The sequence below is a fragment of the Colossoma macropomum genome, unplaced genomic scaffold (assembly GCF_904425465.1).
Source record: "Colossoma macropomum unplaced genomic scaffold, Colossoma_macropomum, whole genome shotgun sequence".
Lineage (NCBI taxonomy): Eukaryota > Metazoa > Chordata > Actinopteri > Characiformes > Serrasalmidae > Colossoma > Colossoma macropomum.
Genome location: NW_023494786.1, coordinates 32,165,766 through 32,177,783, shown reverse-complemented (window position 1 = coordinate 32,177,783; position 12,018 = coordinate 32,165,766). Strand labels below are relative to the sequence as shown.

Here is a 12,018-nt window from a genome sequence, read left to right as displayed (position 1 = left end):
CTGACCTTTTCTTTTCTCGTCCTGCGCTGCTCTTTCCATCCTAACTGATTTTGTTCTTGTGTCTTCCCACCACCTCTCGTACCTTATTCCAAACCTCCCAAACCTCTGCACCCCTCCCGCTCTCCTTCCTCCTCTCTGCAGGGCGTTCGTGTATTTGAGCAACCTGCTGTATCCTGTACCGCTGGTGCACCGGGTGGCCATAGTGAGCGAGAAGGGCGAGGTGAAAGGCTTCCTGCGGGTGGCGGTGCAGGCCATCTCAGGTAGGAGCAGTTCATTTTTCGGAATGTGGCACATTTGTCACATTGATACCACATTTGTTGCACTTAAATATTATTAGATGAGCTGAGTGTGAAGTAGATTTTAAAGATTTGAGAAATCCTATTCAGAATCAGCGCAGAAACAGTTCGGTTCAGTTTTTATGGTACAGGTGGTACGAGTGGAGCTTCTACGCTGTTACAAATAAAGGTTCTCTACAGGTACATTTTTCGTTCATTAGGGTACAAACAATATAACGTACCCTCAAAGGTACAACAGTGGCTTTAAGGTCTGATTGTGAACCTTAAATAAGTGTTTCCAGGTGAAAAGTTCGTATTTGTACCTTTTCATAACCGAATGTTTTAAACAGAACAGTAAAATAAAAGCCTGGAGACGAGACGGGGTGTGTGGAGTCAGTACAGCTTAGAACATATCATTTCAGTGGATTATGGTTCAGTTATGTTCCCTGACTAAAGGTACTGAGATGGTCCCTTGAGGGAACCACCCCAGTGACAAGAGGGGCACTGCCCCAGTGACAGTATAGTACCTTTATTTGGGAGATGGACAACACTTAATGTTTGCTTTCCTCTCTTCATATTTGCTTTAAACTGAAAATGAACATAATATTTTTCAGTCATGCAGCCTTAATGAAAGCTTAACTGGCTCTCAGCAGCTCTTTATCTTCTCCTCACAGCTGATGAAGAAGCTCCAGACTACGGCTCAGGTGTTCGGCAGTCAGGAACCGCAAAGATCTCCTTCGAGGACCAGCAGTTTGAGAAGGTCTGTGATTTTTAAATCCTTTAGGATGTGCAAGTCGTCACTGTCCAAAGAAAAACAAGCATCTCCAAAATCTTAAAAAAGGTGGTTCGTTAAGGGTTCTTTAGTAAAGAAAATAGTTCTATATAGAATCATAAACACTCATAGAACCCTTTGCATGATTAAAGGGTTCTTTGCGTCATGAAAGAGTTCTTCAGATTGGTGTGCTGTAGATGGTTCTATATGAAACTTTTCTGAAAAGGGTTCTTTATAGCGCCCAAAGGGGTTCTTTTATTGTCAAGCTTGTAACAGTAGAAGAACCTTTTGGGTGCTGTGTAGAACCTTTTCAAAACGGTTCTATATAGAACCATCTGTAGCAAAGTTCTGCACTTTTTCCATCAATTCTGAAAAGGGTTCTGTGTAGCACCAAAAAGGGTTCTTCTGTTGTTACAAGTTTGATATTGTACCTATAAAGCAGAACCCTTTTAGGTGCTATATAGAACCATTTTCAAAAAGCTTTTATATAGAACCATCTACAGCATGTTCTCCATCAATCTGAAGAGCCATTTCCCGAGGGTTCTTCAGATTGCAGAGTGATGTAGATGGTTCTATATCACTCTGAAGACCCATGTCACCATGCAAAGAACCATTTAATCATGCAAAGGGTTCTTTAAGAGTTTATGGTTCTATATAGAACTGTTTTCTCTACTAAAGAACCCTAGAAGAACCACCTGTTTTAAGAGTGTAAGTTTACAGGAGAGACAAAAATGTTCTTTACTCTTAATGTAGTAAAGAGATTTTGTTCCAGGCCATTTTGGAGCAGCACTGTTGGTCCATTCATCATGAAATTGTCTCACAATGTAAAATCATCTGCTCGAATGATGTAGAAAACTACAAATCAGAAAAATTAGAGAGAAATGTTTTTCTTTGGATGGCAATGATATATTACAACAGCTTAATCTGCACTTTACTCCACCACGAGTACAATAATCAGTTAATCTAACAGCACTTAAAGCTTTGTTCACACAGCAGGTTAAAGTGGCCCAAATCTCACCTTTTTCTTCATGTGTGACTCAGATGTGTGTCTGTGTGTCAGTGTGAACAGATAAACACACTGAATCTGACATTCTGATTTGAGCTCTTTAGTATGTGGTACTGAAATCCGATACGTATCTGATCTGCAGCAGTGCGGCTCAGTCTGAACAGCCAGATCGGAATTCATGCGGTTTTTACGTCAATCCAGCTCCACATTCATCATCATTTCGCGCTGCTGAGACTAAAAACATTTGGGGTGATATTTCTGTACCAAAAACTAGAAGAGACTCATCCAAAACCCTCCGAGTTTGAAGAGATTTAGAAAGAAATGCCGAACGCGGCCGCAGGAGAACGAGGCTGCAGCGTCAAAGAACAGATAAAAGTCTGAAAGCAAAGTTTAAAGAATCCGAGGAGAACCAAAGAAGTGGCCACGCCCTTTTTACGGCTCGAACACATTCTGGGTGATGAGCCAAGCTGTCAGTCAGTGAAGCTTCATGGTGGCTCCTGTGATGCTGGTGAAGATGAAGCTGATCCTCCGGGAGCGACTGGCGCTCGTTGGCAGTCGTGATTGTTTACCTCTGGATGAGCCGTGAAGCAGCGTGACGCTCTGTTCTTTTGTATGCGGGTCAGTTTAGGAGCTGATCTGTTCAGACTGATGTTGCATACAGATCACATTTAAAAGATAATCTGAACAGCCAAACAAAACAATCAGATTTAGTGAGAAAATCAGATTTGTACCACTTTTACCTGCTGTGTGAACGTAGCCTAAGACCCCGACCTGAAATCAAATCTGACCTTTTTGTCTCAGTTTCAGACGGACTCTTGCTCCGGGGGGATGTCCCACTCCAACACATCGCAGGAGGAGCTGCGGATTGTAGAGGGAGAGGGACAAAACTCTGAAATAAGTCTCTCAGCTGACGAGGTCAACAACAACACCTGCACAGGTAATTAGCCAAAGAAATGACACTATTTTACTCACTGTAATGAGAAAAATACGTGATGAGCTCATTTTTCCATGCAAGTTGTTCTTAAGCAAGTTCCTTCAGGATCGAAAGTCAAATGTATTTGCTTTTGTTTTGCTGTTCTATTTAAATGTGATTACATAATTACATATTATATAGTAAATTATGCAGGTGATCAGTTCTTCTATCTTCCTGTCTGTAAGTGGTTCAGAGTGTGTGATGTGTCTCTTGCTGTGTTGTCTTGCAGATAGTCCTGATGTTCCTGGCAGTCCTGTGAAAACTCTGGAGGTCTCGGGGGACACAATGCAGGACAAAGTGTTCCAGCACCTGAAGATTGGCAGCACCTTTACCTTCAGAGTGACCGTCCTGCAGGCGTCCAGCATCTCCGCCGAATACGCAGACATATTCTGCCAGTTCAAGTAAGACTCTGAATTCGAGCACAGGGAAAGAGGACAGAGACACACACTCATGTGTCTGTACGCTGCATACGCATGCTGTGTTACCGTGCATGCTAGGGGTGGAGGAAAAATCGATTCTTAGATGCATCGCGATGCGGACGTGGACGATTCTGAATCGATTCACAAATGTCAAAAATCGATTTTCTGAATATTTAATTTATAACGTAATGTTGACGGAACGCAAAAGGCGGAACTGGAAGTGGGTAAGTGCAGCGCCCGGACAGTCTGTGGCGGCACATAACAAAAACACAACTGGATGAGCGAGAAATCCGACCGGCTCCCTCTGCATTAAAGCCAGGTTAGGACAGGAGTCACAACACAAATGTTAAGAAGAGCCATTTTGTCCTTTCAACACAAATCAAACCACCTTGGGAGCCACAACATTTAATGTCCAGTATGTCTCAGTATGTGATGATGTCGTAGTACAGCTTAAAAAATATAAACAAAAACACAGATTTACTTCGCTCTGCTTTAAGCTTTAGCTGTAGCCGCTTTCCTCCCGTCTTCGCCAGGACACGTTTCCTCAAAGGTAGAACAGTTTCTTGTAAAATGTCTCTCAACGTTCGACTGTTTTACGAAGTCAGTTTCTCATTCTCCAGCTTCTTGTTCGAATTTTCTTGTTGACTTAATCTTCACAACTTTTTAGTGTTTGACAGTCTCTCATTGCAGGTTCAACTGCGCTGCTTATAAATGCGAATAAGTCCGTTCGTCTCCAAATGTTCGTCTTAAATCTCTCTCTTTGCCTTTTCACAGTGAGAAGATAGAAATCCTGTATAGAAAAATAAGATAATCGTTTTATAATCACATCGCAGCCTCTGAATCGTAATTGAATCGAATCGTGAGGTGCCTGGAGATTCCCACCCCAATGCATGCATTCTAAAAAGTGAAAAGAGATGAAGTTCATTAGTTTAACCTATCAAATCTTAGACGTTTATTCAGTTATTAATTTTAAAATGACGATGGTTTTATAAGATGTAGATATGATAATGTAAAGAAACACACTCTTAATAAAAGATGGTTCTTTAGGGGTTCTTTAGTAAAGACAATGTTTCTATATAGAACCATAAACATTTAAAGAACCCATTGCATGAACAAAGGGTTCTTTTTGCATCATTAAATGGTTGTTGTTCACATTGATGGAGAATGTGCTGTAGATGGTTCTATAAAGAACCTCTTTGAAGAGGGTTCTAAATAGCTTCAAAAAGGGTTCTTCTGTTGTTACGATTTCAAGCTTGTAATAATAGAAGAACCTTTTACAGCACATTCTCCACCAATCTGAAGAACCATTTCACCATGCGAAGAAGGATATAAGCCTGCCAAGGGTTCTATACACTCTTAAAATAAATGGTTCTTACAGGGTTCTTTCTCTTTGATGATTGAAGGGTTCTTTGCATCAATACATGGTTCTTCTTCATTATGATGGAGAATGTGTTGTAGATACTTTTATATAGAACCATTTTAAAAAGGGTTCTATATAGCACCAAAAATGTTTCTTCTATTGTTGCAATGTCAAGCTTGGAATAATAGAAGAACCTTTTTGGGTGCTATGTAGAACGCTTTTCAAAAAGATTCTATTTAGAACTATCTACGGCACATCCTCATCAATCTGAAGAACACTGTCACAATTCAAAGAACCCTTCAATCATGCAAATGGTTCTTTGAGTGGTCTTGGTTCTATATAGTACTATTTTCTTTACTAAAGAACCCTTGAAGAACCATCTTTTCTGAGTGTTTAGTTTATTTAGAAGATCTAACGTTCCTGTCAATGTGGATTTGTGGGCTGACTGGAGCATTTAATGCTAAAATGTATTGTGCTTTCAGCTTCATCCACAGGCATGACGAGGCTTTCTCCACCGAACCCTTGAAGAACACAGGCAGGGGACCTCCACTGGGGTTCTACCACGTCCAGAATGTAAGCAAGAAACCTGTAGTATCAAAAACTGCTGGCTAGGAGTGAAGTTTCAGGTTTAGGCCCAGTCCCATCTCTTATTTTTACCCCACCCCTTGTTTTTGAGTGTCTCCTTGGAACTGAGTTACAGGGTAGTGGTTGAAATCTTCCCTACAAAATGGGACCCTCAAACTAAAAGAGCATCACTTCATTAACAGCTACCAGCGCTGCTCTGTAGGCGACCCTGCCAGTCTGCAGTGACAGCAGAGGAGGGTAAAGTTCAGCTCCTCACTGCTGGGCTTTAGTTACGTTTAGGGCATCATATGCCTTCAAAGGGGGGGGGCAATTATTTATTATCACCCACCCCTAATTCTTCAGTGAAGTGAAGCTGAAGTCAGATAGTCACCAGCTTCTTGTTCGAATTTTCCCGTTCCACCTTAAATAATACAGTAGTTCTGATGCCTGAGGTGCCAGAATGTAACTACTGCACCATTTAAGGTGGAGCGGGAAATTTAGCTAACTAGCTACCGAGACATCAGCATAATACTAGTGATTTTTTATGCTTGTTATGAAGAAAAGGACCATAATACATTGAAACGACATTAAACTAAGATAATACAGTGGTTATTGTAATTTTTTAATAGAGAAAATTCTCACATTTGTGTGTTTCTTTGGTCTCTTGTTCAGCCATCTTGCCAGTTTTTCTTTTTTTCTCATAACTCTCTGTTTGGAGTCTCTGAAAAACCTCCGTTTGGAGGGTCATGTAGCCCCAACACTTCACCCTACCCCTCTATCTCAACAAGAATCAGGACACCCTACCCCTAGACATGAACACGGAAACGGAGGGGTAGGGCTAAGTGGTAGAGGCGAGTGGTGAAATGGGACTGGGCCTTAGTCTCTATGAAAGTCTCGATTAAAGCCAAACTCAGCGTGTGATTCATGTTTGTGGTGATGTTTCAGATCACGGTTGAGGTCACCAAGTCTTTTGTGGAGTACATCAAGAGTCAGCCCATAGTTTTTGAGGTATTCGGGCACTACCAGAAGCAGCCCTTCCCTCCTCTCTGTAAAGATCTCATCAGGTGAGAACTGGTTCTTGGTAATACTCTGATTTCATCGTTTCATGTTATTGCACTTCACTCACCAGACAGTAGTTTAATGTACACTTCTAAAAAAAAGACGGTTCTTCGAGGTAAAGAAATTGTTCTTTGCATCACGAAAGGGTTCTTCAGACTGATGAAGAATGTGCTTAAGGTGGTTCTATATAGAACCTTTTTTGTTTAGCACCAACACTTTAGTGAGCAGTTCTATAGTTCTATACAGCACCCTAAAGAGTTCTTCTATTGTTACAAGCTTGACATCATAACAATAGAAGAACCTTTTTGGGAGCTATAAAGAACGCTTTTCAAAAAGGTTCTCTATAGAACCATACACAAGACATTCTCCCTCAGCCCAAAGAGCCATTTATTCATTCAAAGAACCTTTTAATCATGCAAAGCGTTCTATAAAGTGCCCCAAAGGGTCTGCTATAAGTACGATATGAAGAACACTTTTAGGTGCTATATAGAACCCTTTGCAAAAAGGTTCTACATTTCATAATGCAAACAACGCCTTATTCATGCAAAGGGTTCTTTGAGTGTCCATGGTTCTAAATGGTTCTTTACTAAAGAACCCTTGAAGAACCATCTGTTTTTAAGAGATGTAGTAACACTTCTAAATCTTGCTGTGTTAACAGTCCTCTACGCCCGTCCAGAAGGCAGTTCCCCCGGGTGATGCCTTTATCCAAACCAGGTGAGCCTTTCTGTGCTGGAGGAAACAACATTTACTCAGATTTATATGATCTTATAAAATATGTAATAGGTGGCTTATTATTATTTTACTCATTTATAAAATACACTGCAAAAAATAACATCTTACCAAGTGAAAACTTCTTAAATGTGGACAATAAATCTAATATCTCTCATTATGAGACTGTTGTAAGAATATTCTAAGATTTTTCCACCTGTTTCTGTACATTTTTACTTGTTTTAAGTGATTTTATCTGGTGAAAGTGTCTTATTCCATTGGCAGATTAGTTTACTTGTTTTGAGAAATAATGAAGATAATTTTGCTCATTTCAGGAAATAAAGATTAAAACAAGTAACATGATCTGACAATGAAATAAGACACTTTTATAAGATAAAACTGCTCAAAAACAAGTAAAAATGTATAGAAATAGTTAAATAATCTCACAATATTCATACGACAGTCTCATAATGAGAAATATTAGATTTATTGACTACATTTAAGATGTTTACAGTTGTTAAGATGTCATTTTTTGCAGTGTAGCATTGTTTTCAGTTATATTTGTTTGTAAAGCACTTTAAGTTGTTAAACTTTACTGTTTGAAAGGGATTCTATCCTTTTTTGCCAACAACATTAATAATCATTGTTTATTGTTAATTGCTAATATTAATAATATGTCATTTTTAAAGTAAAATAATTACATTTTTATCAATGAGAAGAAGCTTGTAGGAACACTTACACTGCAAAAATTATCTTCATTATTTCTCTAAACAAGTAAACTAATCTGCCAATGGAATAAGACACTTTCACCAGATAAAATCACTTAAAACAAGTAAAAATGTACAGAAACAGGTGGAATAATCTTATAATATTCTTACAACAGCCTCATAATGAGAGATATTAGATTTATTCACTACATTTAAGACGTTTTCACTTGTTAAGATATTATTTTTTGCAGTATATTCTTATTCATATTAATGATGCCTTCTCTCTTTGCAGTGCCTGCCACCAAACTGAGTGCAATGACCCGCTCTTCTGCTGGACCATGCCACTGCAAATACGACCTCATGGCTTTCTTTGAGATCTGTGAGCTCGAAGCTAATGGAGAGTGAGTATCTGAACCCAGCTGAGATCAGTCAGATGGTATTACTGCAGTGTCAGTGTCTGCCTGACAGAGCACTTATATTTCATGTTGTTTTTGCCTTTTCCAGCTACATCCCAGCTGTGGTTGATCACAGAGGAGGAATGCCCTGCCACGGGACATTCCTACTGCACCAGGTAAGCACTGACCCTGACTTACTGAATATTAATCAACAGATTTTCACAGTTTAACTCCTTGTGTAGAGTTCAGTTTAACCCCTAATAGTGCAAGAACCTATACGTGGGTCCAAATTTCAGTTCCTCACTGAAACTACATATTAGTTTTATATTATGCAACAGTTGGTTCCAGGCAAGCAAGCTGATTGGTTGAGAAGCGTTCTAACTGTGCTGTTATTTCACCATAACATCACAGGTTTTTCACGAACACTGTATCACTCCGCTGTAGGAGACGCTCAAGACATTTGCACGTTTTTACTTCTTACTTTGCCACAACCAGAAAACGGACACTTTTAAGATCACATTTGACCGACAGCCGATTTGGTCAGACTCTGAAGATGAGACGACACTAAATTCCCAAACTGTCATCACCACTGAGCAGCTTTTCAGTCGGCAGCTGAGACAGAAGAACAGCTAAACAACCTGGAATCAGCCAGAAATGAACCCAACACCATTCGCCAAACTAAACGGGCTGTAAGATGCTTCACAGACTGGCTGGAACAAAACAACATTAATACTGATCTGGCGAAAACTGACACAACTGAGCTGAACTTGATATTGCGGCAGTTTTATGGCTCAGTCTGTACTTCAAAAGGCGAGGCTTACAGCAGACTGAGCAGTGAGTGGGCGGAGCTCGTTACTCTGACGTAGCAACAAGCTGCTCGTTAAGGAACTATAATTTGGTGAAGGAACTGCGAACATTAAAACATATTAAACGCCGCGTTCACGACCCAGTTTATTAATTTATTACTTTATTTATTTCACTGTTGTATAAAAGCAATAAAGTGTGCTATCGCCAAGTAAGTACACATTATTCAGTAAGTAGTTACTGAATAATTTGTAGTAGTTACTGGATAAAAAACTCTTGGTTGTGCAGTTTCTTGCATTTGCTATGAGGTTGGCTTCTTGAAAGTGCTGTTAACTTGTGAAAACATTTCTGCAGGGCATCCAAAGGAGAATCACAGTGACGATAGCCCATGAAACGGGCAGTGACATTGAATGGAAGGAGGTTAAGGAGCTGGTTATCGGTGAGTGACCACAGGTTTCTAATCAGAACAGCTTCTCTTAATCTCGTAGTCACTGTTTTGTTGTTGTGCGTGTGTCAGAGAGGCGAGTACAGTCTGGTACGTGGAGCGTGTGTGACTGCAGAGTTTGAGATGACTCAGCGTGTCTTTCTCTCTCTTTCAGGACGGATCCGTAACACACCCGAGGCAGACGAGACCATCATCGACCCCAACATCCTGTCCCTCAACATCCTGTCTGCTGGCTACATAAGGCCCTCTTATGATGACAGGTATAAATCCAACATCGCCATAACCTTAAGAGCTCAGCACAGGACGGAAACACACCAGACCTGTTCAGAAAGTGTCCCCTGCTGCTCCTAAAATCATCTGCATTCTCGCCTAATGTTTGTTCTTATAGTAATGTCTGTGCGCTTACCAATAATGTTTATTGCTTTGCTGCTTATCGATTTTTTTTTTAATTAATGCCAAAGATTTCTTACTTGCAATAAGCTTTACACTGCAAAAAATAATATCTTAACAAGTGAAAACGTCTTAAATGTAGTGAATAAATCTAATATCTCTCATTATGAGACTGTTGTAAGAATATTATAAGATTATTCCACCTGTTTCTGTACATTTTTACTTGTTTTAAGTGATTTTATCTGGTGAAAGTGTCTTATTCCATTGGCAGATTAGTTTACTTGTTTTGAGAAATAATGAAGATAATTTTGCTCATTTCAAGAAATAATGATTAAAACAAGTAACATGATCTGACAATGAAATAAGACACTTTTATAAGATAAAACTGCTTAAAAACAAGTAAAAATGTCTAGAAATAAGTTAAATAATCTCACAATATTCTTACAACAGTCTCATAATGAGAAATAGTGGATATATTGACTACATTTCAGAAGTTTACACTCACTAAGACATCATTTTTTGCAGTGTAACAGACAAAAGTTGACTGAATGTCTCTCTGATTCTCTCTGGTGAAGAGAGAAGAGTACAAAGCTGAGCTTTCTAACTCATTTCTAATTCTCTAACACTAATTCTGTAATGTTTCTCGCTTTTTCCTCTCAGTGTGTCCTTGGGAATTGACCATAGGTATTTTTTTTTCCATTTCCTCTGTTGTGCTGCATTTTCATTTATATAATTTTGTTTTAGTAATGAAAATGGCTGAAACAAAAACCAAGATCAGTAACACTGCACAGAGGCTGATATCATATTTTGAATTGTAATGTATTGTTTGTCCCTTTGGGATGGCCTGCAGGACGTTTTACCGCTTCGAGGCGGCGTGGGACAGCTCCATGCACAATTCTCTTCTGCTGAACCGGGTCACACCTTACGGAGAGAAAATCTACATCACCCTCTCGGCGTACCTGGAGGTGAGCAGAGTCCGTCTCCAGTGCTTTCCTCTGAAAACACATCCTGAGAGTAACTCTACACTGAGGCTACGTTCACATCACCAGGGTGAAGTGACACAAATCCGATTTTTGCCCTAATGTGATCTGATGTTTTCAGGGTTTCTGATGTTTTTAAGCACTGTGTCCACTCACTGTCCACTCTATTAGACACTCCTACCTCGTCAGTCCACCTTGTAGATGTAAAGTCAGAGACGGTAGCTCATCTGCTGCTGCACAGTTTGTGTTGGTCATCCTCTAGTCCTTCATCAGTGGTCACAGGACGCTGCCCACAGGACGCTGTTGGCTGGATATTTTTGGTTGGTGGACTATTCTCAGTCCAGCGGCGACACTGAGGTGTTTAAAAACTCCAGCAGTACTGCTGTGTCTGATCCACTCAGACCAGCACAACACACACTAACACACCACCACCACGTCAGTGTTACTGCAGTGCTGAGAATGACCCACCACCCAAACAGTACCTGCTCTGTGAGGGTCCATGGGGGTCCTGACCACTGAAGAACAGGGTAAAAGGGGGCTAACAAAGTATCAGAGAAACAGATGGACTACAGTCTGTAACTGTAGAACTACAAAGTGCACCTATATAGTAAGTGGAGCTGATAAAATGGACAATGAGCGTAGAAACAAGGAGGTGCTCATGATGTGATGCCTGATCAGTGTATAGTCTCTATAGCAATAATACAGCACTGAACAGCAGTCAGGTGTTTTAATCGCGACCAAAGTGCTAAAAATGCATTAAGAGAATCTGAAAGGATTCTTGGCCTGAAAACGAGCTTGATTGAGTCCAAATTCTGGTAGTTATACAGTATAAACAGGAACCGGAGCCGAGCCTCATGTACAGTGAATAGTCTGCAATGTCATTTTTCTGCAGACTCTGCCAAGTGTTTGTACCCAGCTGGCTTCTATAAATATCCTGCCAGCACAGTTGCAGAAATGTTTGGCAGATTTTAAAGTTTCCTTTTTTAAATCCTCTCCACTTTCCCTCAGATGGAGAACTGCTCTCAGCCTACGGTCATCACCAAGGACTTCTGCATGGTGTTCTATTCCAGGGATGCAAAGCTTCCCGCGTCCCGGTCCATCCGCAACCTCTTCAGCACCGGAGTCCTCAGACCCTCCGAGAGGTAGGGACTGACCGGTGAC

At 40.3% G+C, this 12,018-nt stretch overlaps 1 protein-coding gene across 1 annotated transcript in view; it reads left to right on the top strand.

Moving 5' to 3' along the window:
• Window positions 1-12,018, top strand: part of kif1ab (kinesin family member 1Ab) — a 77,192-nt gene that overhangs the window by 49,574 nt on the left and 15,600 nt on the right. The window contains exons 27-40 of the mRNA XM_036565365.1: window positions 142-260; window positions 950-1,035; window positions 2,855-2,990; window positions 3,256-3,427; window positions 5,288-5,378; window positions 6,315-6,433; window positions 7,087-7,142; window positions 8,136-8,244; window positions 8,348-8,414; window positions 9,397-9,481; window positions 9,642-9,747; window positions 10,538-10,561; window positions 10,728-10,842; window positions 11,866-11,999. Coding sequence (XP_036421258.1) covers window positions 142-260; window positions 950-1,035; window positions 2,855-2,990; window positions 3,256-3,427; window positions 5,288-5,378; window positions 6,315-6,433; window positions 7,087-7,142; window positions 8,136-8,244; window positions 8,348-8,414; window positions 9,397-9,481; window positions 9,642-9,747; window positions 10,538-10,561; window positions 10,728-10,842; window positions 11,866-11,999 — 1,419 coding nt within the window. The remainder of the gene's footprint in view (window positions 1-141; window positions 261-949; window positions 1,036-2,854; window positions 2,991-3,255; window positions 3,428-5,287; window positions 5,379-6,314; window positions 6,434-7,086; window positions 7,143-8,135; window positions 8,245-8,347; window positions 8,415-9,396; window positions 9,482-9,641; window positions 9,748-10,537; window positions 10,562-10,727; window positions 10,843-11,865; window positions 12,000-12,018) is intronic.